Genomic DNA, 27,128 nt, shown 5'->3' with positions numbered 1-27,128 from the left:
AAGGGTAGGAGAGTCCTTAAGAACTACAGGGATCAAAAAAAAGGCTTCAGTAGGGAGGTGGTTCTCAAATTCTATTGTGCGAACACCCATGAAAGATACAAAGAAAGAGGAAAGCAGAGAGAGGAGGTGTGTGTTTGTCCTTCGCTGTCGAAGAAGACCATGCCACTGGAGAAACAATGACATGGCGTGCACTTGACTCTGTTTTGAGTGAAGGAGGGCTGTGCAGGTCACTAGCCTCACTTCTCCTCCAGAGCCATCTGAAACCAGTGACCAGATATTCATCAAGATGACTGGAGATGATCCAGGATGAGGCAACTGGGGTTAAGTGACTTGCCCAAGGTCACACAGCTAGTGAGTGTCAAGTGTCTGAGGTGAGATTTGAACTCAGGTCCTCCTGACTCCTGTACTGGTGCTCTATCCACTGCACCACCTAGCTGCATGGGGCAGTGACAAAAAAGGCACTGAAGGAGGATAAGATAAAGTGGAGACAATGAGACTTCTAGTTTGGTCAGAGGACACAGAGAGGAACAGTTGCAGACAAGGCTGGTAAGGTTGTTCAAATTCTTTCAAACCCTACCAAAATAAATTTAAAGGAAACTATTAGGGGAAAAAAATCCATCAAGATAAGCGAACCATCTGAGTTTATTTTACCAATGAAATTATTAGCTTAGTCTTATACTCTGTCCCCTTCACATGAATATGTATGTCACTACCAATTCATGGTTTAATCCCATTAAATTAATTCTATGAACATGTTTCACAAACTCTCAATTGGATGCCAATCATATTACAGACAGTCCTGGAAAATTACATGCCAATCATATGATCATCCTTGAAAACTGGAAAGCAATAATTGGCCATCTGTCATCTTTGGATAGATTAATCCTATAGATGATATTCTGGGATAGCTCTTCCAAGTCTGAATCATGATTCTGGCAGTTGCTCATTATTTAATCAAGTAACTGGCTTAAAACTCCAACTAGCTTATAACATAGCAGGGAAAGTTATACTGGATGCAAGAATAACTTCAACACAGATCATAAATAGAGTGGCTGCTAATGGTGAACTTAAGCAATTCCTAGCATTTATTTCTGCTACTAATTTTTCCACTGCCCTAGGCAAACAGGAATTAATGGCTATTGTATGAAGGACTTAAGAAACAAAAAAGGTGAACAAGAATGCCACAAGATGAAAAACCACTGGTGGGGCATCTGTGAAAGGAGTGCCCATGTCAATGAAAAAATAAATCCACAAAAGTATCAGAGAAAGAAATTTTTGAATAGACCAGATATAATATGCTGATATGCCATTTAAAATATATTACCATATTATTCCCATCTATCTAAAAAACACTTCCTATAAAATAAACACGGTGATAAAAAGTACATTTGATTCTAATACGTATAAAATCATATTATATTGCTAGGGCTTTTCTATATATCTAGCAGCTTCTTCATCAGTGAGAAATAAATATGTATCCTCTATCAAATACTCACTATAGCATTCAAGATATAGCTACTATACCACTAATTAAATCCATACTATCAGATTATTAGCATCTTAGATTAACAAAATATTAAGACGAGATAAATTATTTTAAAGCTCAAATTAACTGGTTTGCCATTTATTTGTACTTTGTGACTTGAATATGTTAATACAATACAAATGTACCTTGCTTTGTGGAAAAATGCATGAGCTCAACTTTTATAACTCAAGTAATATGATAAATGAATTAAAAGTTTGCCAATTAAAGAAAGCCTATGCTGAGAGCTTTCCTTTTGAAAAGAACCCATTTGGAAAAATGAATAATCATTCCCTAGTTTAGCTTTGTAAAGCCTTATTTTTGTATATTAGGTATTTGCTCCCAAAGTCTTATGCTAATACTTCACCAAGGCATGGAAGTGACCTGGGTTCTTAAAAGCTGTGCAGGAGAAATACAGCCTCTGTATTTCTACCATGACAGGTTCTACCATGATGGAAAAACTTCAATTAGGTTCCAGCAATAGATGCTGTCTGTATACTCTCCAAAAATCAACAAAATTAAGAGTCCAGTAGCCTGGATATTAGATGATGAATTCTCTAGTCACAGCAACTCATGAAATAAATAATACAAATGGATCCTTAGTCCTGGATGACCTCCCTCTGCTTTTGTTTCTGAAGTGATAGTGAGAAGGAGTGAAGAGGTGCTCAGAGCCATACAGTTTTTTTTATCATCTAAGAATATCAATTTAACTATTAGCACTCCAACTGTGTGATCCTTATTTAATGACCAATAATTCAGCATATTATTGAAGGAGATGAATCAAGTCAAATTGCCATTCTCACCGCAAATGAAACTATAAGGAATTGCAGCTAAATCGAAGTATGGCACCTAGGTTTTCCTTGAAGAAATAAATTAAGAACTGACAGAGTTGGTTTTAATACCTTCCCCTACTATCCACAATTTGAGTTTCTTGAGCAAAGGAACTTTTCATTTTTCTTTGTATCTCCAGCATCTAGTATAGTACTGTATAGATAACAAACACTTAAATGTGTGTTGAATTTAATTTATGGACCTCTGTGCTGCAAAGTAACAAGAAACATCATACCACGGAACAATCAGTGACCTTGCCTTTGGATACTCACAAACAGGTCATGTTAAAATTCCATGAAGTTTATGTAGCAAGATCTATTGCTGAGAAATTCTATAAAGAATACAAGATTCTCTAAATCAAATCAACATAAACATATACAATGATGCTCCACGAATTCAGTGGAAATTATATTTTCAGATTAAAAAACAAAGGCTAGATTGTGAAAAAGCACGTGTATCATGGATTCTTTCTTCCAAAAGTGTTGGAAGGTCCTGGGTATGGTGAACATTGATTATTATAAAAAATTAAAGTAATTATATTTTAACAGATAGGAAATAACTATTTGCTGATGTGGAAGCCATTTCTGAATCAACTGTCTGTATGCAGACTATACATTTGCTGGAGAAAAGGTCAAAACTGACACCACACTAAAAGAATAAGGATGAAAAGTTAAGAATTACAAAGGCTCCAATCTGACCTATTGAAACAAGCTACTGGAAAATGGATAAAGGAAAAGATATTGACATGGGCTGTCATCATCTTTATAGACGTTTAAATGATGTAAAAGCAATTGCCCAAATAAGTGGGCTAAAAGCAGCCTCAGCCAGCAAGCATTTAATTACCCTGCCAAGTAAAGACATGGAAACCAAAGGCAATACTGATGGAGTGTTTGAGCCCCAGCCCTCAGATCATGTCTCTGGAAGCCTCCCAATTTCTCAGTAGGCCTTTGCACCATGAGAAAATCTTCTCTTCTTTTTTTTAATTTTTTATTATTTACTTTTAACAGTTTATAACAGATAAAGCAATTCCAACTTTTGGTCAAGTGATACTTCTTTTTAAAGGATTTACAAAAGAAATGTAACCACAAAAGAAATTTTTTTTTTTAAACATTAACTAACTGAGACACAAATAATATTTATATTGCTAACTTCACAAGCTCTTGACCTAATTATTTCCACAGTATTACTAAGAATTAAAGGACCCTCACTTACTGTTGTTGGTCTAAAGTCCTATGCCTAATACCTTAATTTTAGACAACCTCGGATGTTTCTCTACCCATAATCTATAATTGAATAGATCTGGTACTAAGCTTACAAACTTTATGACTCTAGGAAATTGCCACCAATAGTAAGGACTTCTTGCAGGACACATTCTCTTAGCAGAACAGGCAGAGGGGTACCCAGCCCAAGGATTTTTGTACCTGGCAGGCCCAAGGACTTGTCCTCATACCAGATCCCTACCATCCACACTTCTGACAACTCCCTCAACATTTGGTATCAACAAAGTTACCTCTGCAGACTCCTTGCATTTTCCCATCCACACCTTCCCAAAACACCCAGACCTCTAGACTACCTAATTGGAATCCCTGGCATCTTTTCCCTTGTCCTTTTTCCATATACACCCCAGCACCATCCACACTAGCATGCAGGTTCCCTAAGAACCCTTGCCCATTTCTATTGGCATTACAACAAACTTTTTGCCACTTGACTAAGAGAAGGTTTGCATATGCGAATTAGTTCCAGGCAACTCTACCTTGGCATTCTTGGGGTCCCAGCACCCCTTTAGAATATAAACTAGTTTTCAAAATGTTACAGCAGGGGATGATGGAATATTTGCACTTCATAAGACAGCAAAGATCAATGGAAGAGAAAATGGATCTGAAGAAAGTTTATCCTGACATCCAACTATGTCAGATCATCAATCAATCAATCAATGAACAAGCATTTATCAAGTGCCTGCCATGCACTGTGTTAGGCTCAAAGGATTAAAAATACAATAAATGAATCAATCCTTACTTGCAAGAACTTTATACTATAACTGGGAGAGAAAAAAGGATAAATAGAATAAATGGAAAGAGAATAAATACAAATAAATAAAAAGTATTTGTACTTATAAGTAAATACAAGTTAGTTTGAGAGCAAGGGCAATACAGTTGAGGGGATCACAAAAAGTTTCTTGTACAAGGTGGTAGTTGAGCTGAAGGAAGAAGGGAAGGGAAGAAGTTGAAGGAAGAAAGGGATTCAAGGAGACATAGGTAAGGAGGGAATACACTGTAAGCATTGACAACAGCCAGTGCAAAGATATGCTACATACAGAAAATGGTGTGTAATTCGTGAGAAACAGAAAGGAAAAAGTAGGTGTGGTTAAGTTATAGAGTAAGAAAAGGAGAGTAATGTCCACTAAGGATTGAAAGGCAGTTTAGGGTCAGGTCATATATGGCTTCAAAAGCTAAGAAGAGGAGTTAACATTTAATCTTAAAAGCAATAGTGAAGCACTGGAATTGTCTGAATAGATAAGTGATATAGTCAGATCTGTGCTTAAGGAAAATTCCTTTAAAAGCAATGTAGAGGAAGAAAAGAGAAAGCAGAGGAAAGAAGAAGGGAGAGACTTAAGGTAAAGAGAATAATTAGGAAACTGTCACAATAATCTAGGTGAGAGATGATAAAAGCCTGAAGTAAGGTCTTAGCTGTATGTATAAAGACAAGGGGTTAGGTATGGGAAATGTTGTTGAGGGAGAAATGACAATACCAGAAACTGATCAGATATGTGGGGAGAGGAGCTGATAACACCAAGTTTACAAACCTGGGAAAGTGGAAGAATAGTAGTATCTCTGATAAAAATAGAAGTTTAGAAGGCAGGTGGTTATGGAAAAAAAAGATAACCAGTTTGTGACATACTGAATTTGTGATGTCTCAGCAACATTCAGTTTGAAATGTCCAACTAGGCAAATGGTGATGCACAACTGAAGGTCAAAGGAGAAAATGGAGCTGGATTTCTAGATTTATGAGTCAGCTGAATATTGAGGATAATTAAACCCAAGGGATGATGAGGTCATGGAGGGAGAGTTTATAGAGAGTAGAGTAGAAGGCCTAGGACAGGGCATTTATCGGTGAAACTGGAAGAAAAGCAAACAGAGGAAAAATGAGACAAATCTGCCTATATTTCTATAATGACAAATTTTCCTCAACTTAGGACATCCGTACTCTTGACAACTCAGTACCTAATGTGAGTTTGGGGAAATAAAAATGAAACTTGAGAAAATGAAGGAGGCATTGTATACAGTAACAGCAACATTGTATCATGGTTAACTATGATTGACTTAGCTCTTCTAAGTAGTACAATGATACAAAACAATTTCAGAAGACTCATGATGGAAAATGCTATTCATGCCCAGAGAAAGAACTGATGGACTTGTAAATTGAAACATACTATTTCATTTTATTTTTTTTCATGGTTTTTTTCCTTTTGCAAACTGTAATTTTTTTTTGCAAAGTGTTGCTTCTTTCACAATATGACTAATATGGAAATATATTTTACATGATTGCATATATGTAACTTATATTAAATTGCTTACATCTTAGGGAGGGGAAAGGGAAGGAGGGAAAAAAATTAGAACTCAAAATTTTATTAAAAAAGGAATGTTAAAAATTGTCTTTACACTGGAAAAAATAAAACACTATTAAATTTCTGTTTTAAAGGAAAAAAACGAAGCAGGGAAGAGTAGCTGGATTATACCAAAAACACACACACATACACTCATATACACAAAGATACTCATATTCATGGCTGAGGAAGCAGTGTTGAAAGCACTGAGGGATCATTTTCCAATATATTTTAAAAAGGAAAAGACACCAAATGACTGAGAAGAGGAAAAATTACATATTGTTGGGTCCTCCTTGATTAAATTTCTAATTATTCAAAAGAATACAAGAAAACCAAATAAATGAAGAACATCTCTTGTCCAGACTACTACTTGTCCACTGACTCAGTCCATTAGTATGTTAATCTTGGACTGAAACCACAGATGAACTGTGAGCTGGACCCAAAATTAAAGAGAAGGAAGAGAGAAACTGAGCAGAATGTAAATTTCTTAACCACAAGCCCTATTTCATTCTTGTCTTTGTAACCCAAGCACTGCGCCCATAGTAGGTACTTGATAGATGTTTGTTGAACTGAACTGACTTACACCTGGGAAAGTATTTTCAACAATTCCACAGAAAAACCTAACACAAAACCTCATCTTTTTAACAGCAATAATCTGATAGCTATGTGGCTCTGTATGTGAATTACAGAATACCCAAATCTTTAAAGAATAAAAATTTATAGGTAACCCACAGTTCAAAGGAAATATGCAGGGTGCATATAAATGAGCTACAACAAATGACCAATGATGATTTGCACATAGTAAATAGCTTAAAAGACAGGTTCTTCCAAGGAACACAGGTTGGGAAAAGGAAGTGGGCCAATCAGGAAATGAGAGCAAAAAGGTGGAAAGCGTAAGTGATGCATCCAGTCTGTTTCTCGGACAGTGCTTAAGAAACCTAAAGAGGAGACTTCAGAACACAAGGCAGATCCTTTTAGGGAAGAGAAGAAGGAATCTGAAAAGCATGGATGAGTTGTTATCTTTAATACTGGATGAAGCACTCACATCAATGAAATAGATCTGTTGAGGAATTCAAGGTTTATTTAAAGTGAGATAGACATTAAACTAGAGTCGGATTCACAAAACTGAAACTCTACAGTTTAAAAAACTACGAAATCACAAAGCAAATGAATAAGCAGGTTATTCAAAATAGATTAATGTAATTAAAACATAATCAAGCTTACTTCCTTTTTCTTTCTTTCTTCTTCCTTTCTCTTCTTTTCCTCTCTGATTTGAGCTAACCGCTGCTTCTTTCGCTCCAATTCAGCCTTCAATTCACTTTTGTCTGACATGGTTGTGACCTAATGAAAATATAATTATTTTAAAAAAATCAGAATGCTGGCAATAACTTAATTTTGCTAAAGTTAGATTTATAAAAGAAACACACTTTAAACAAATGCCATCGGTAAAGCAAAAGGTCTTGTAATTTCTTAAAGAGCTGGCAGTTGGAAAGATTACAAATATGAATAAGAAACAAAATGATTTCTACTTGAACAATAGTATATTTTGTTTTTTTAAAACCAGAAAATCTTTAACTCTTCAGCTCTCCACAATTTGATTTCCAACTACATTTTTAGACTTATTTCACATTATCTACTCTTGGGTAGAGAGGCAGGAAGGCATAACAGATACCCTCAAAGCCAGGAAGACCTGGGTTCAAGTTCTATTCCTAACACACTGGCTATGTGAATTTGGTCATGTCATTTATACTCTTAGTTCTCCAGGCAGGTCTCTTAAGACTATAAATTGCTAAGAAGACATGGAACTGTGTTGATAAGACAGGGCTTTCTTGAGGTGGCAAAGTGGGATGGGTGGGTGGGAGGTAGACAGAGAGGATCTCTATACAAATGAAATCACAGGTCTACTCCCCTAAAGGTTATCCCCTTTAGCCACATTCCAGCCAAAGAGACCTAAAGATGTTTCCCTTCTAACTCAATATTTCCATGCTTTCAAAAAAGGCTTATTTTTACAAGTATTTATTATCTCTCATACCACCTACTCCATTACAATTCAAATCTAAAACAAATATCTTCACAATAACTATGCACAGTCTAACAAAACAAATTCTCACTTCAGCCATGTCTACATATATATGTCTTATTTCTCTGGCAGGAGGGAATGGTGTAATCCACTTTCAGTCCTCTGTATTCATGGTTTAATCATTTGCATTGCTCAGATTTCTAAAATCTTTCAAAGTTCTTTTTTTATAATGTTGTCATTGTGTAAACTGCTCCTAATTCTGTTCACTTCACTGTGCATCTGATCATGAGTCTTTCCCAGTTTCCATCATTTCTTATAACACAATCACATTCCATTGTATTTATATACCACAATTTATTTAGTCCTTCCCCCATAAAAGGGCACTGCTTTAGTTTCCAACAAAAAGAGCAGCTATAAATATTTGTGTGCATATGGGGCTTCTATCTTTTTTGGAGGCATAGTCCTAGTTACAGTGTGTAGTTTAACAACTTATTAAATAAAGTTTAATAACTTTTGGAACATAGTTCCGAACTGCTTCCCATAATGACTAGACCAAATCACATCTCCATCAACAATGTATCAGTGTGTCTGTTTTCATGAATTCTTCCAACATTTTGGTTTTCCTTTTGTCAATCTGACGAATGTGAAGTAGAACCTTAGAGTTGTTTTAATTTGCATTTTCCTAATTATCTGTGATTTTGCAGTAAAAAACTATAAAGATTTTTCTTACCAGTTACCTATTTCCCTATAAATTTTAACTGCACTAGATTTGTTTGTGCAAAATCATCATAATCAACATGATTTTGCTGTAATCATCACCCATTCCTGGAATGTACACCTTCTTCATCACTGCCTTTTGGAATTCCTCGCTTCTTTCAAAGCCTAACTTGGGGACCACATCTCACATGATTGGTAATGCTCTCTTCCTCCTAAAATTTCTGGCTATCTACTTATCTATGTATATTTTTCCCTCTTATTTTCCATCTTCCACACCTCAAAATCTCTCTATGGTTTCACCTGACCTCTCCTCCTTCATGCCAGTCTCAGAGGGCAAAGTGAATCTCTTTGTCAATACAAATCATTCTGCTCTGCCTTTGATCCTATCTTCTCTCTTCTCTTCTGAGAGCTTGATCCATTGATCTCTCATTCAATGTTGCCAACTCTTCATGCTATAGTCCTATAGACACTCTTACCAATAAAAATAAACTTCTGAAAAAGAGAAATGCATATTTGCTCCCTCCACCAACTCACTATACTTTTATTCCTAACTCTTCCTTATTCTAATGAAACTGCTCTCTCCAAGGTCCTCGATTACCTCCTAGTTATCAGAGATAATAGTTATTTCTTAGTCTTTATCCTTCTTGGTCTTTCTGCAGCAAATGACACAGGTGACAGTGTCAAATGACAGCAAATGATAACTCCTTCTGGATACTCTCTCCTTTCTTAACTTCTCTGATAACACCCTTTTCTGGTTTATGATCTTTCCACTCCCTAAGAGTGTGTATGCTCTACTACTCTGCCTTGAGCCTTTTTTTCACTCTTTGAATGATCGCGTCTCTTCCCAAAGTTTTAATTATATGCTTAAAGCAGATAACTCTGAAATCTACGTATCCAGGTCCAAGACTTTTCCATGCTCTTCATTTCCATTTCAACTACCTGTCTGACATTTTCACCTCAATGTTCTGTTGACACTCTGAACTCAACACGACTAAAACAGAACTCATCATTTAATGTTTTGTGCTCCACTTCATAGAGGACATTCTGTTTCCTTAATTCCACCTCACAGAACTCCAAGCTTCCTTCAATACTCAATTCAAATGCCAGGTCTTCCAGGAAGACTATCCTGACCCTGCCACTTGCTAGTGTCCTCCTCTTTGTAAATTACTTTGTACTTTAAGTTTTGCATTTACAAATATAAAATGTGTATGTTCAAGTTGTTTCCCCTGACAGAACAGGAAGGTCCTATTGAAGACAGGAACAATTTAATTTTTTATTTTATCTCCCTAGCATCTAGTATAGTACCTGCCACTTTTTAGGCACTTAAATACTTCCTGAATTGAACTGATACCCTTGCATCTAATCTGGCTTTTATACAGTTTCCAAAGAAACCTTCCTAATGCACTGGTAGGCCCATCGGTCATTTCTGTGCTGCCAATTGTGTAGAGAGAATAAAATATAACTAGAATTTAAGTCCTTTTCCAGTCTAACTCTTTTGTAGCTTTATTTCACTCTGCTACTTCTCTTTCCACACCCTATGTTCTAACCAAACTAGATATTCAGCTTTTCTTCTGATTCCCTCTTCCCATCTCCATCTCAATGCACCTGTGCAGACTGACCCTTTTTTCTTCCTCTTCTGTATTTCACAATGCCTAGGAAATACTATCTTCATTTCCACAGCTCAAGTGGTACCTTCTTCACGAATCCTTTGATTGTAGAATTCTAGATTTAGAACTTGAAGGGACTCCTCACTGGGTACCCCAAGGTTCTGTACTAGACCCTTTTCTCCTTGGTATAATCTCTCTTGGTAACCTCATCAGCTCCCATGGCTATACAAATAACTCACAGATCTCTAAATCCAGCTTCAATCTCTCAATTCCATATTACCAACTGATTATTTCAGATTGGATGTCCTAGAGACATATGAAACTCAGTAAGTTAAAAAATGAACTCATCTTTCCTCCCAGATCATCCTATCTTCCAAACTTCACTATTTCTGTGCAAACCACCATCATTTCTCCAGCATCTCATGTTTATAATCTCAGCATATCCTCAACTCATCATTTTCTCTCACCTTATTTATTCAATAAGTTGTCAAATCTTGCCCTTTCTCTCTGCAAAACTTCTCTAACTGGACCTCTTCTCTTCACACATTCAGCTAAGTACCCTACAGGTCCCAATTATTTCTGCCTAGACTTGCAATAACCTCTTGATTAGTCTCTAGGTCTTCCAATTTTCACTACTATTCTTCATTCTAAACACTACTGTCAGTGATTTTCCTTAAGCACAGATGTGATCAAAGTCCTACCCTATTCAGCTCCAATGGTTCTCTATTGCCTCTAAGATCAAATGTAAACTCCTAGTTTGGTTGCCTTTAGCCTTTAAAGCCCTATACTCACCCTAAGCTACCCTTTCATCCTCAACGAATGTTCTTCCTCCTCCTTCACTCTGTGACTCAGCCAAACTGACTTCCATTTCTCACAAATAGCACCTATCTACTGTCTCCATACTTTTGCACTGGCTGTCCCCAATGCCTCCAGAATCCTTTCTTCCTTCAAGATAAAACTCAAGTACCATATTCTATAGTGAAGCTTTTCCCGAACTCTTCAACTGTTATTCCTTTTCCTCCCAAATTATCTTGTACTGAAAGGAGTAGAGAATATAAGACTCTGCTGTGTTTACTGTTTGATGATCAGGAGGATAAAAAGCTAAGAGCCCTAAAGATTCATTTTTAACAAGGTATTTCCCATGTACATGTTAAGATCATACAAAATTCTTTGATAGATGCCAATCATAGGGATCATTTTATTCAATCATCTTCTAATTATCAATATCAAGTGAAGCATGAACAAAGAGACTATGCAGAATATCATGTGCAAAGTCCAAAAAGAGGGATTCTCTTCAGATGGCAAAGCCCTTTATTTCTGAAAAAAATATATATCTTGTAATTTTTTGGGTTAGGTTAATAATTACATGTTAATTTTTTGTCATTACTCTGAGTGATATTTCTTTTTTATTAGTACTTTTTGGTTTCTGTTGCTAGTATCTAAGAATGAGGATGACCTGAGGATTTCTCTTATATTTTGCTACCCTATGGAAAGAATTTATTTTTTGTCAAGCTCCTTGGATTTCCCAGGCATATATGGGTTATCAGGCTGATTTTTTCATGTCTTATTAACATAGAGAGCATTTCTAAAACTATCTTACAGAATAGTGAAATTGGACAACCTTGTTTTGTACCTATTTATGGTGGGAATGCTTCTACTATTTTCCATTGCATATGAGTCAGTTCAGTAGACTGTTGCTGTAATGCTAAGGATGTGTACCTGTACTATCACTAGGAACTCAGCACTTTTAAGTTGACCTGAATAACTAATATTCAGCCTATGGTGGCAAGAGTGAGATAATAAGCACTACAGATAGTAATCCAAAGTGATTTACACAACTCTGCATTGTGTCTACCCTGTAAGCTGTTGAATAATTAAGGTTGGGGTGGGAGGAAGAGAAGGTAGACCAGTGATATGTGGTTGGTTATAGAAGAAAAACCAAAAAAGGGGTAACAGTCCTAGAAAATAGAATATTACTCACTTTAACTGAAAGAGGAATCTGCTGAAACTGTAGCAGGTAAAGTGAGCTTCCAGGATGGAACAAAATGAATGGAAAAGAAAAGAGGAGTATATTCTGTGGAGAATGGCAAAACCCCTGCTTCTGAATGGTTTGGGGGGGCACCCACAAACCATGGGGAAGCAAAATATAAAAAAAAGGAATCATTGGTCTAGTAATTGGTTTTAAATTCTATGACACTAACCAGATCACTCTATGTCAATGTGTCCTTTATCTGTACTTTCAGATGAGGTAAAATGAAATACAGAGACTGAGGCAGCAGCAGGCAAAAGCTGAGTCAGAAAAATAGTTTGTGTGGCCTTAGTCCAGAGAAGGGGAACCTGCAGCCTTAAGGTCATGTAGGTCCTCAAGGGTAGCCCTTTAACTGAATCCAAATTTCAAGGAACAAATCCCCTTAATAAAAGGATTTGTTCTGTAAAACTTGGACCCAGGCAAAAGGTTGCACCTGAGGACCTAGAAGGCCACATGTGGCCTCAAGGTCATAGGTTCCCCATCCCTGAGGCTAACTCCATTAAACTGTGAGCTCTCTGAGAGCAAGGACTAATTCTACTCATTTATTCATTCACTCATTTACTGATGGCGTAACCAAGGCACAGAAAGGCAAAAGCAACTTGTCCAAGATACACACATGTTAAGTGGCACAGTTCTCATTTAAACCGGGGTCTCTCAACTCCAGTCTCATCATTTTTCTACTACATCATGTCCCCATTTTAAAATGGTCAATTTCTCCATAAACTTTTTGCCTCACCATTGAGTTCAACCTTGCATCATACCTTCCCTATTAGAGGGTAAGTTTCTTGGTGACAGGAACTGTGTAATTTTTCCTGTCTCTTCTCTCTCCTCATCTAATAACTGGCACAGGACCTTTCACACAGAAGGTGCTTCATACATGTTTGTTCAAATTAATTAGCACTCTATTCTGGAGAGCAATTTGGAACTATGCCCAAAGGGCGATAAAACTGTGCACACCCTTTGACCAGGCAATACCACTCCTACGTCTGTATCCCAAAGAGATCATAAAAATGGGAAAAGGACGCACATGTACAAAAATACAGTAGCTCTTTTTGTGATGACCAAGAATTAGACATTGAGGGAATGCCCATCAATTGGGGAATAGCTGAACAAGTTGTGATCTATGAATGTAATGGAATATTATTGTGCTATAAGAAATGACGAGCAGGCAGACTTCAGAAAATTTTGGAAAGACAAGTCTTTATGAACTGATGCTGAGTGAAGTGAGCAAAACCAGAAGAACATTGTACATAGTAACAGCCACACTGTGTGATGACTAACTTTCATAGACTTGACTCTTCTCAGCAATGCAAGGATCTGAGACAATTCAAGACTCATGATGGAAAATGCTTGTCCTCATCCAAAGAAAGAACTATGCAGTCTGAATGCAGATTAGAACATACTATTTGCTCTTTTTTGTTGTTTTTTTGTTTCTTCTTTCTCGTGGTTTCAAATTGTTTTTTTATAACACGACTAATATGAAAATATGTTTAATATGAATGTATATGTAGAGCCTATATCAGACTGCATGCTATCTTGAGGAGGGAGGAGGGGAAGGAGGGCAGGGGAGAAATTTAAAACTCAAAACCTTATTAAAGTGAATGTGGAAAACCAAAAAAATAAATGAAGCTACAATAAATAAACACTCTCAATCACCCTCTTCTCCTTGATACTCTCTTCTCTCTAGGCTTCCCTGACATTGTTTTGTCCTTCTACCTATCTGAACTCTCCTTAGTCTCCTTTGTTGGATCTCCATCCAGATCGCCCTTTGCTGTAACCCCTCAGAACTCTGTCCTGGGTCCTCTTCTCTTCTTCCTCTATACTATTTCACTTAGTCATCTCATCATCTCCCATGGGATGATCATTCTATGATGGACACCATCATCTCTGTGCCAAAGATCCTCAAATCCATCCCTAACCTCTCTCCAGACCTCCAGTCTTGCATCTCCAATTGCCTACTGGACATCTCAAACTGGATGTCCTGAAGACATTTTTAACACAACTTGTCAAAAACTGAACTCATTATCTCCACACCATACTCCCACAAACATTCCTCTCTTCCTCACTTCCCTGTTACTTTTTAGGGTACCACCACATTCCCAGTCACAAAGGCTTACAACCTAGGTGTCATCCTCAATTGCACACTCTCTATTACCCTCCATATACAATCTGTGACCAAGTCCCATTGATTTTACCTTTGCAAGAGTTCTTCTAGAGGCTTCCTTCTCTCTTCTGACAGTACAATACCCTGACAGAGACCCTTATCACCTCAAGCCTGAACTACTGCAGTAGCCTTCTGGTCTCCCTGTCTCAAGTCTCTTCCCACTCCAATCCATTCTCCACTTCATCTGTCAAATTTATCTTCCTAAAATGCAAGTCTTACAATGTCCCACTATCTCCCTCTAATTTAAGGAACTCCACTGGATCAAATATAAAATTTTGTTTGGTGTTCAGAGTCCATCATGACCTGTCCTCCTCCCTCCCAACACACACATTTCCAGACTTCTTATATCTTATCCAGTGACACTGGCCTCCTTTTTGTTCCTTACACAAGACATCACAGCATTTTCACTGGCTGTCCTTAATGTCTAAAATTCTCCCCTCCTCCTCATCCTTCCTTCAAGTCCCACCTAAAATCCTACCTTATACAAAAGGGCTTTCCATATTCCCTTTAATGCAAATGTCTTGCCCTCTGTTGATTATCTCCAATTTATCTTGTATATATCGTCTTTGTACATAGGACTTTGTATGTTGTTTCCCCATTAAACTGTAAGCTCCTTGGGAGAGGGTATACCATCTTTTGGCTTTATTGGTATCTCTGGATCTTAAGTACAATACCTGGAACATAGTAAGGGTTTAATGAATACTTACTGACTGACTCATTTAATTGTTGAACCGAATAGCAACAAAAAAGTTCCTCAAGATGCAAAAACTGCTAGCAAGTACTACTTTTATAAGAAGGGCAAACAAAAATAAACTGCTTTATTAAACATCAACTGAGATGGGCAAGAAGGCATCTCAAAGGTAACAGATGCAGAGCTGAACTTAAACCCTTCTAAACTTAATCTTTCCCTAAACTTCACTATTTTTGTTGGGGGCACCATCCTCTTAATCACCCTTATTTCCATCTCTGTCCCTCACCCCCATATGCAATCAATAGCTAAGTCAATTCAATTCTACTTCCACAGCATCTCTCACATCTATCCCCTTCGTTTTTATTCACATGACTACTACCCTTCTTTAGAACCTTGTTATAGTTCACATGGACTATGGACTAATTAAGGCCTTTCAGTATCTCCCTTTTGCAATCTATCTTCCACACAGCTGCCAAAATAATCTAACAAAAGCACAAGTCTGAATGTGTTGCTCCCCTGCTCAAGAAATTTTAGTGGCTCCCTATTGCCTCTAGGGAAATGCAAAACTCCTTAGCTTGGCATTTAAAGTCCTTCACAATCTGGCTCCAGGAATTCCCAGGTTTGTTGCACATTAGTCCCCTTAACATACTTACCATTCCAACTAAATCAGCCTACTTGCTAGGTCCCTGTACATGACATTTCATTTCCCCTCTCCATGTCTTTGCCAGGCTGTCTTCCATGCCTGAAATGCAATTCCTTTTCTCCTTCATACCTCTCAGAAACCCCAGCTTCCTTTAAGCTCAGTTCATGTGTCATCTCCTACTGAAAGCCTTTTCTTATCCTCTTAATTGCTGAGGTCCTCTGCTTCAAATCCAATTATTAGGTACTTACTTCTTTGTTTCTATACTGCAGATACTAGTAGAATATAAGTTAGCGGATGGGGTGGAGGGAGAAGAGTGTTGGGGTTTGTCTTAGACCTAGCAAAATGCATTGCACAAAGAAGATTATTTAATAAATAATTAAAGCATTATACTAAGACACGGATGTATTGTACAAGCAGGGTGTCAAGAAATAATTAAATGGGCATGGTTTATCATCCTTGGTTTCAGAAAGAGCTATTTAGTTGAAAATTGAAAATTGAAAATTTAGGGGTCTTTGCTGGGATAATTTTATATTAACAGACGGTAAACTACATTCTATTTTAAATCACTAATTTATTAAATAACAGACAATTTTTCTGTGCTTCTCTTTAAAACTGTATTAATGCTTTTGAAAACTGTGGCTTTAAAAGTGTTTCAAAGTATTTGAGAAAATTCTAAAGAAACACACAAAAAAATGTCATTATTGTTATACTACCAAAATGGTAAGTTAGGAAAGAAAAAAAAAATTCAACTATTGATTAAAGCGCAAAGGAAATTTCAGGAGGCAATACTTCCTTTCAGGGTAAGGAAAGCCCTGAACTTCAAACTGACAACCATCCACTCCCTCAAATAATATTAAGTATTTTCCTAGTATGCTCTTTAAAAAAACAATCAAAACAAAAGACAAAACACTTGCACACACCTGAAAACAGAAACCACATGAAAAATATTTATCGTGTTTTCATCCTTACTCTAGCTCTGTACTATACAGATGTGGTCCAGGTGCTCCTGGATCCCTACAGCAGCTATACGGAACTCTTCTCAGAATATTCTTAAACGCAGCAAGTAAACTAGAAAGGAAACCAAATATATTGAAATAATTATATTTGGAAAAGCAAACCAAGTTCGCAGCCCAAGGTTATGAACCTCTAACAGAGAGTCCACTATTAGTAGCTAATGGGTATCTCCTAGACCGCCTAAGTTCATCCAACAAACTGCCCAATAATGTCCGGGACACCGCACTACCACCAAGTGACCTACACCGCGGCTCTGGTCCTCAGGGAGCTCTCCTTCCAAGCGCATATGTGCTTAGAAGCTGCACACACAGATGTGCAGCCAAAATGTCACCGGCACGCCCAGCTCGGACTCCGCGATGTCCTCGAGGGAGCCCGGGCGAGGGGTCTCCGTGACGGACCCCTGGGGTATTCTCAGCAGTCTGGGGAGCTCAAGGGCTTCCAAAGCCCGGTGGGGCCAAGCTGGAGGCGCCCACCAGGCAGCTTTTACGGGACTGGGGGGGGGGGAGGGGTCGAAGGAGAGATGGGGGGGGGGGGGGGAAGCAGGGGCGCGAGCGTCCCAGGGATGCAGCTGCGGGAGCCCGGCGGTGCGAGCGCCCAGTTCCCTCAGGGAGGTCCCGGGCCTGGCAGAGCAAGGGCGGCTCCCGGGGGCGGTGCCCTCCTACTCAGGGCCGCCCTGGGCCCACGCAGGGCAGGCCCGACTGACAGCGGCGACGCCGTGCAGGCAAGCGGGCGGTTCTCTTCCGGCCTAGCCCCTGGGCTCGGCCGTGAGGGGGCTGCGGGAGGGGAAGGCCGACCCACCTGACGCGGGGTTGGGATGAGAAGAACCCGTCGGATGGACCACGACTCTCCCGGAACCCGGTCTTCTGCCTCCGCCGCTGCTCGACGCCGACGGCCCCAGCGGCTCTCGCCGGTTCCTGCGCTTTCCCGATCACACAAAGAGGGATGGGCGTCGGCTACGGCCAGCGCCAAGGGACAAGTAGCTTCGCTGGGACGCGGTTGCTCGTGGGACAGAAGGGCGGAACCTTTTGGATCTCCTGGAATTAGCCTCAAGTAAGCCACCTTCGTGATGCGAGGAGGGAGAGGAGGAATGCGCCACACCCGGGCACCACTAAATTTACAGCTTTCCGAAAGTCAGAGGAATCGCTCCGCATTTACACAAGCAGGGAAGGCAACCAAGACGCGGGATGCCGGTGATTGCCTGGAGAACTACAATTCCCAGGATGACGCGGAGGCCAAGTGCCACCGATGCGCGGGGCATTCTGGGAACTGTGGTCTCTTTTTGTTTGTCCTCTTGTATGCTGGGACTTGTAGTACGTAAACAGCGAGTCTTTGCGAAGTCATTGCTCCTTACTTATCCTTTGATTTTAACATTGTGCTCTTGAAGAGAAATTAATAACAGCTTTCAGCACTTCTTCTCGATGTACCCCTGTCTTTTTTTTTTCTCTTTCAGAGTTTGCTATAAATAGGACAGGCAGGATAGCAGGCCTTCAAGCTAGGAAGGGCTGAGTTCAAGTGCTACCCCCAACATACTGGCTGTGTGTCTCTGGGCAAGTTACTTAATCTCACTGTTCTGGGCAACTCTTTTAGAAGGGGGATCTCAACATTTTTCTCTCATAGGCCCTTTGGCAGTCTGGTGAAGCCCATGGACCCCTTCTCACAATAATATTTTTGCTAAATTTCAGTTACAGAACATTGAAAATAGCCTCCTTCCAAAGTTATGAGTCTAACCATAGATCAAGTTAATTGCTACTTGCTAAATAGATTTGAAAAACTGTTACCAATTCGTTGCCCTATGTATAGCAAAAGTTCCTGAAATAAGCAACGACAATAACGTTATTGTAAGGTTGAGACATATTGGATGGAGGGACAGCCTTAAGGACAGGAAGACCTAGGGTCAAGTCCTGCCTTCCTCTACGCAGGCCAATTTTTCCTGTGATGGGGACTTAAACTTTCAAGGTCCAAAGTGATTGTCTAAGACTCTAAATTGCAGAAAAGTTATCAGCCTGCAATAGTACAAGGAGGTTTGTCACCTGAGAATTCCATATACTAGTAAAATCACAAGTTTAGTATCTCTCCTTAATAAGCTTGATATTCAACAAATATACAAATTTAAGATATATTACAAATATCCTTTTAAGAATGTTATCTAAAAATTTAAGGACTTTTTTCAAGGGAGGCTGATGCCAGACAAATCTCATATTTTTTTTGACAGGATAACTGGACATTTTGAGATAAAGATATGTAATAGTTGATAATAATAGCTAATATTTATCAATAAATAAATATTTATTAAACAATACCATGTTCAGGCACTGTGTTAAGGACTGGGGATACAAAAAAAGACAAAAGATTGTCTCTGTCCTCAAGGAGCTCCTAATCAAATGGAGAAGACAACATGCAAACAAACAAAAAAAAAAGGAAACTATAGATGGGATAAATAGGAAATGATTAACAGAGAGAAGGCAGTAGAATTAAGAGAGATTAGAAAAGACTTATTGTAAAAGATGGGATTTTAGTTGGGAGTGAAAAGAAGCCAGGGAAGTCAGTAGGCATTGATGAGAACGGAGAGAAATCCAGGTATGAAGGACAACCAGAGAAAATGTCCAGAGTTGAGAGATGGAGTGTCTTGTTTGTGGACCAACCAGAAGTCCAGTATCACTGGACCAAAGAGTAAGTGGCAGGGGTTAAAGTGTAGGAAGACTAGAAGAGAAGAAGGGAGCTTGATTATGAAAGGCTTTGAATTCCAGACAGAGGGTTTTGTATTTGATGTTGGAGGCAATAGGGAGCCTTGGGAGTTTATTGAGTAAGGGGGTGACATGATTGGATCTGCACTTCAGGAAAATTACTTTAGTAGTTGAATGAAGGAATGATTGGAGTGGGAAGAGACTTGAGGCAGGTAGATTCACTTACTGCAGTAATCAATTTATAATATGATAAAGACCTGTATTAGAGGGGTGGCAGGGTGAGAGGAGAGAAGGGGGCATATTTGAAAGATGTTGCAAAGGTGAAATTGACAGGCCTTGGTAACATATTAGATATAGGGGATGAGAGATGGTGAGGAATCCAGGATGGCTTCTAGGTTGTGAGCCTGAGGGACTGGAAGAATGATTTTGCCCTCTACAGTATTAAGAAAGGTGGAAGTGGGGAGATTTTAGGTGAAAAGATAACAAATTCTGTTTTGGACATGTTGAGTTTAAGATGCCTTTTTGTTGGGGAGTTGTTTCTCAGTAATGTCCAACTCTTCATGACCCCATTTGGGGTTTTCTTGGCAAGGATACTGGGAGTGGTTTGCCATTTCCTTCTCCAGCTCATTTTACAGATGATGAAACTGAGGCAAACAGGGTTAAGCGACTTGCCCAGGGTCACAAAGCTAGTAAATATTTAAGGTCAGATTTGAACTCAGAAAGCTGAGTCTTCTTGACTTTAGGCCCAGCACTCTATCTACTGCACCACCAAGCTGCCCTATTAACTGTCTACTGGATATCTAATTTGAGAAGTCTGAAGGGCAATTGGACATGTGAGATTGGAGGTGAGCAGAGAGATTGGGACAGGAAAGGTAGATTTGAGAATCATCAGCAAAGATATGGTAATTAAATCCATGGGAACTGATGAGATCACTAAGTAAGGTAGTGTAGAAGGGGAAGAGGACCCAAGACGGAACCCTGAGGGACACCTATGGTTAAAGCGCATGATGTGGTTGAGAATCCTGCAGAGGAGACAGAGAAGGAGCCATCAGATAGGTAGTGACATGTGTCACTATCTGTGTGACCTTGATCAAGTTAATGTCTCTGAATCTCAATTCCCACACTTATAAAATGAGGATGATAGTAATATTTGCCAACTACTACCGACTTATTTTACCTTTTGGAGGTGCAAGAATAAAGCAAAGTAGTATATGTAATGTGAACTAGTGATTAAGTGGGAGCTAATGAGTGATTCATCTAAGTTGTTAATAGGAGCATCTTTTTAAAAATAATATTGTGTTTTTCCCCAGTTACATGTAAAGACAAATTTTAACATTAATTGAAAAAAAATTGAGCTCTAAATTTCCTGTCTCGTGCCCTCCGCTCTCCAAATTGATGTAGGTTACACATGTTCCATCATGCAGAACATATTACCATATTAGGGGAAAAAAAACACAAAAAATACAGAAGGTGAAAAATAGTATGCTTCGATCTGCATTCAGACTCCATCAGTTCTTTATCTGAAGGTAAATAGCACTTTTCATCATGAGTCTTTTGGAATTGTCTTGGATCATTGTATTGCTGAGAATAACCGTCATTCACAGTGGTTCATAGTACAATAATGCTGTTACTGTGTATAATGTTCTCCTGGTTTTGCTCACTTCACTTTTTATCAATTCATGTCAGTTTTCCCAGGTTTTTCTGAAATTATTCTATTTATCATTTCTTATAACACAGTAATATTATATTGCAATCATGTACCACAGCTTATTCAGCCATTCCCTAGTTGATGGACAGCCTCTCAATTTCCAATTTTTTGCTACCACAAACATTTTTGTACAAATTTTGTACAAATAGGTCCTTTCCCATACCCTTTTAAAAATCTCTTTGGGATACAGACCTAATAGGAACATCTTTGAAATGACTGTCCATGGAGTCTAGCCTGAGTGATCATAGACATAGAAATGGAAAGAACCATAGAGATCACTTAGTTCAAGCTCCTCATTTTATAAATGAGAAAGCTGAGGCTGAAAGAGAACATATCAATCACCCAAAGTCATCCAGGTAGCAAATGGTAGAGTTGGGCCTCAAATCCCAGAGCTCTGACTCTGAATCTAGCGGCCTTACCAGTACACAAGAAACCACTCTCTACCTCACTTTGGATTAGATCAATCAATAAACACTTAGTAAGCACCTACTATATGCCAGGTACTGTGCTAAGTGCACAATCTTCAAGAATCAGGAGAGGCTTTAGTTTGACTCCAACTTTGGATACTTAACTAGCTATGCCACAGTTCACTTAAACCTATCAAAGCCAAAATTTTCTCATCTATAAAAATATAAGAAGAAGAAGAATACCAGTGGCCACCTGCCTTACAGAATTGTTGTGTGGATCAGATGAACTGATGGACATAAAGTGCTTTGCAAAGCTTAAGGTGTTAAATGTTATTATTGAAGGAGATAGTGTGACAGTAGAAAGAACTTGGAATCAGGAGACCTGAGCTTGACTTCATCCTTGCACACAGACTAGTTGTCTGATCAAGGGTGAGTCATTTAATGTTTCAGAACCTTAGTTTCTTCATCTTAAAATGGAGATAATAATGTGATATACTATCTATACTTCACAAACTTTTAAGTATTATATGAATGTGAGTTTTGTAGCTATAAAGTATTCAATTGAACCTTTATTAAGCACCAATTATCTGCAAGGTACTGTGCTATGTACTAGGAATATAAGCATAAAATCAATCAGTTCCTACCCTCAAGGAACTTACATTCTACTGGGGAATATGATATAATTCTATATCCTGGGTGTCCAACATGAGGGTTACTGGACAGATATAGTTAGTCAATAAGCATTTTTTAACCACTTTTTATGTTCTGGGCACTGAATATAGAAAGGCAAAAACATGATCCCTGTCAGTTCATCTGACCCCAGAGTATAGTTTCTCCAACATCTTCAGCAAAAATGTTTAGCTAATTAACTAGTACATATGAAATAGTAGGCCATAAGACCTAAAGCACCTGCCTGCTCACTGTTACGGTGGTGTAACTGCTACCAGACATTCAGCTAGCAGGCTTAGATCAATTGGTAACTGTAAATGAAAATGACTAATTAACTACTTGATTAAATAAATGCCATCCCCTCATATTAATTTCTGATTATGAGATTTCTTACTGAAATAAACTTGGGTAACCCTGCTCTAAATAAAATTACAGGGTTAATTATAATACAGAAAGTGCTAACATTTTGTAGCACAAAGTATAAGTATTATGTGATATCAAAAAAGGGAATTTTTAAAAAGGAAATGTTCCTTGAACATTATCATGAGCATGTCTGCATATAGCTGCATTGGGGAAAGGCCATACAAAAACATACCCCTGGTTGTTATTATTCCGGCCACCAGGATCATCATTCCTTCTGAGTTTTCCAAAGCCTCATAAGGAACCAGCTTAAGGATAGATTCCTAAAATGGTTCCTTACCCCTTTCTTCTGTGATACTCTAATCCCAGAAAAGGGCAGCAGGGAACCGGGGAAATGCATGTGGTTAAAGTTATTAGACCAATTCATTTCATTTTATTTACCTGCAATTCATATATTGTTGATTCAATGTACAAGATTATGGGGAAAACATAAATTCCTATTCTGAGCCAAGAGGTTTGGCTCATAAGTGGCAAAAACCCCATGGCAGTAGCAGTGAATCATGAAGCCATCCAGTAATTATACTCTCAGCATTCCTTTCCAGCTGCCACTTATAAATCCGCAAGCTTTAGAGACAGATGGAATCATAGAGATCTCTTGTCCAACCCTCTCATTTTACAGATGTAAATACTGAGGCCCAGAAAAGGGAAATGACCTCCCTAATATGTTTACTGAGTTATATAATAAGTAACAAAACTAGGATTTGAATCCAGATCTTCTGATCTAAAATTCAGTGCTCTTTTCACTATACTATTTTGCATACTGTATTTCACCACACAATTGTTGCCACTGCATAATTGTCACACCCTGTTTTTAACTCCAAAAATTAGTTTATAACTTTTTATCATGTAATTATTACATAGTATACTTTTGTTCCTCACGCTGCTTAAAAGGTAAACAGATAGCAACGTATTCCTTAGTGGCATAGGGATATACACTTATCTTTCATATATTACAACCCTAGAATTCTCAGTGCACATGCTTGTCAGTATTCATTTTTAAAGTATATTCATGAGTATTCTGTGCATCCTAATTTTGTACCAGAGAGCTTAATAATAAATGATTTTTAAGTAACACTGGCACAATTTCAAAGCTTCATATATGGTCACATCCCATTTGGGGGCAAAAAGTTGGCATAAATCTGCTACAATTATGCAGTGAAATATAGTATCTTGCTGTATACTAAAAGGAAAAGCTCCAGATTCTCCCAACCTCTTGTCAGCTAAGACCTTGGACTTTACATAAATCATTCCTGGATTAGGTTTATTTTTTTTAAGTGTTAGGTATGTCTAAGACCTTACTTCTCATATCCAGGCATATGAAGATCACAATATTCTATATCTTGGAATAGAGGTGTGCTCATTTTTTATCATTTTATATCTCCAATATGATCAAGAAAAAAGGTAGAAGATGGCGGAGTAGAAAAACACACATAAGGAGGCTGCCCCCACAGCCCATAAAACACTTGTAGAGAGGGACTCTCAACAAATTTTGGAGCAGCAGAAGTGAAGAACAACAGAGTGGAGATTTCCAGCCCAGGGTGACCGGAAAGATCCACAGGAAACCTCAGTTGCACCAGAAGCAGGCAGAGCGCAGAGCCCAGCCCAGCCGTGGCCATGCGGTGTGGCTCGAGAACAGCCCTCCAGGGTGGAATCTCCAGTCTCGGAATCCCCAGTCACAGCAGCAGAGGGTCCACAGATCCCTCAACCCACAGGCGCCAAAGGTCAGTGACAGGTTTATTCAGCTGTCCAGGAAGAGAGAAGGGCCTTCACATCAGGCAGGCGGCAGAAGTTCTCAGGGCAGTCCCTACAACAGCCTGATACCATTGCTGGATCGTAAAAACCCCTAGGGGCACTGAAGAGCTGAGTCTTACCTCAGCCCTGTGTAGACACCCTGAGGCAGCTGGTCTTTGTCTCGAACTGAATGGATGCCCTGCCCCTGCAGTTTGACTGAATCTCAATCCCTCCCCCCCATTGCTACCTTGGCAGAACTGGAGGTCAGGTGCCTGTGGAGAGGAAACACTGCTAAGATTCTGGGCACAAAAATCCTTTCTCTGGATTGTGCCAGTACACACTTGATTGTGCACCTTGGAGGAACTGAGATCTCACAGATTCCCAGAGTGTACCCTACTCTTGACAAAGGACCCAAAATTCAAGTAACTGGTTGGGAAAATGCCCAAAAAAGGGAAAAAAAATAAGACCATAGAAGGTTACTTTCTTGGTGAACAGATATCTTCTCCCATCCTTTCAGATGAGGAAGAACAATGCTTACCATCAGGGAAAGACATAAAAGGCAAGGCTTCTGTATCCCAAACATCCAAAATAAATATTCAATGGGCTCAGGCCATGGAAGAGCTCAAAAACAATTTTGAAAATCAAGTTAGAGAGGTGGAGGAAAAACTGGGAAGAGAAATGAGAGAGATGCAAGAGAAGCATGAAAAACAGGTCAACACCTTGCTAAAGGAGACCCAAAAAATGCTGAAGAAAATAACACCCTGAAAAATAGGCTAACTCAACTGGCAAAAGAGGTTCAAAAAGCCAATGAGGAGAAGAATGCTTTCAAAAGCAGAATTAGCCAAATGGAAAAGGAAGTTCAAAAGCTCACTGAAGAAAATAGTTCTTTCAAAATTAGAATGGAACAGATGGAGGCTAATGACTTTATGAGAAACCAAGAAATCACAAAACAAAACCAAAAGAATGAAAAAATGGAAGATAATGTGAAATATCTCATTGGAAAAACAACTGACCTGGAAAATAGATCCCAGAGAGACAATTTAGAAATTATGGGACTACCTGAAAGCCATGATCAAAAAAATAGCCTAGACATAATCTTTCATGAAATTATCAAGCAAAACTGCCCTGATATTCTAGAACCAGAGGGCAAAATAAATATTCAAAGAATCCACAGAATACTGCCTGAAAGAGATCCAAAAAGAGAAACTCTTAGGAACATCGTGGCCAAATTCCAGAGTTCCCTGGTCCAGGAGAAAATATTGCAAGCAGGTAGAAAGAAACAATTCAAGTATTGTGGAAATACAATCAGAATAACACAAGATCTAGCAGCTTCTACATTAAGGGATCGAAGGGCATGGAATAGGATATTCCAGAAGTCAAAGGAATTAGGACTAAAACCAAGAATCACCTACCCAGCAAAACTGAGTATAATTCTTCAGGGGAAAAAATGGTTTTTCAATGAAATAGAGGACTTTCAAGCATTCTTGATGAAAAGACCACAGCTGAAAAGAAAATTTGGCCTTCAAACACAAGAATCAAGAGAAGCATGAAAAGGTAAACAGCAAAGAGAAATCATAAGGGACTTCCTAAAGTTGAACTGTTTACATTCCTACATGGAAAGACAATATTTGTAACTCTTGAAACTTTTTTTCAGTATCTGGGTAGTTGGTGGGATTATACACACACACACACACACACACACACACACACACACAGAGAGACAGAGAGCACAGGGTGAATTGAATAGGATGGGATCATATCTTAAAAAAATGAAATTAAGCAATGAGAGAAAAATATATTAGGAGGAGAAAGGGCGAAATGCAATGGGGCAGGTTATCTCTCATAAAAGAGGCAAATAAAAGACTTTTCAGTGGAGGGAAAAAGAGGGGAAGTGAGAGAAAAAACATGAAGCTTGCTCTCATCACATTCGACTAAAGGAAGGAATAAAATGCACACTCATTTTGGTATGAAAACCTATCTTACAATACAGGAAAGTGGGAGAGAAGAGAATCAGCAGGGTAGGGGGATGATAGAAGGGATGGCAGTGGGAGAAGGGAGCAATTTGAAGTCAGCACTCTTGGGGAGGGACAGGATCAAAAGAGAGAATAGAAGCAATGAGGGGCAGGATAGGATGGAGGGAATTATAATTAGTCATACACAACTATTATGGAAGTCATTTGCAAAACTACACAGATATGGCCTATATTGAATTGCCTGCCTTCTCAAAGGGAATGGGTGGGGAGGGAGGGAGGGAGGAAGAGAAGTTGGAACTCAGAGTTTTAGGAACAACTGTTGAGTATTGTTCTTGCAACTAGGAAATAGAAATACAGATAATGGGGTATAGAAAGTTATTTTGCCCTATAGGACAAAAGAGAAGATGGGGATAAGGGAAGGGAGGGATGTTAGAAGAGAGGGCAGATTGGTGATAGGGGCAATTAGAATGCTAGGCGTTTTGGGGTGGGGGAGGGGAGAAATGGGGAGAAAATTTGGAACCCAAAATTTTGTGGAAATGAATGTTGAAAAGTTAAATAAGTAAATTAATTAAAATAAAATAATATATTCCTCAAAAAAAGAAAAAAGAAAAAAGGTAGACTAGTTACATAGCAAAAGTGAAGGAAAAAAAAATGGAGAGTCCCAAAATAGTAAAAGAACCAAAAGAATGCCTCA

At 38.7% G+C, this 27,128-nt stretch overlaps 1 protein-coding gene across 2 annotated transcripts in view; it reads right to left on the bottom strand.

The window, feature by feature from the left end:
* The window catches only part of DYNC1I2 (dynein cytoplasmic 1 intermediate chain 2), a 64,194-nt gene extending 46,082 nt beyond the window's left edge, over positions 1-18,112 (bottom strand). For both annotated transcript variants that reach the window (XM_072612307.1, XM_072612309.1), the window contains exons 1-2: positions 17,641-18,112; positions 7,182-7,298 (exon numbers count right to left, since the gene is read on the bottom strand). In XM_072612307.1, coding sequence (XP_072468408.1) covers positions 7,182-7,289 — 108 coding nt within the window. In that variant the 5' untranslated portion in view covers positions 7,290-7,298; positions 17,641-18,112. The remainder of the gene's footprint in view (positions 1-7,181; positions 7,299-17,640) is intronic.
* Positions 18,113-27,128: the final 9,016 nt, after the last annotated feature.

This window comes from Notamacropus eugenii, chromosome 5 (assembly GCF_028372415.1).
Source record: "Notamacropus eugenii isolate mMacEug1 chromosome 5, mMacEug1.pri_v2, whole genome shotgun sequence".
NCBI classification, from domain to species: domain Eukaryota; kingdom Metazoa; phylum Chordata; class Mammalia; order Diprotodontia; family Macropodidae; genus Notamacropus; species Notamacropus eugenii.
Note: the sequence above shows the minus strand (reverse complement) of the source record. Positions and strands in the feature narration are given on the sequence as shown.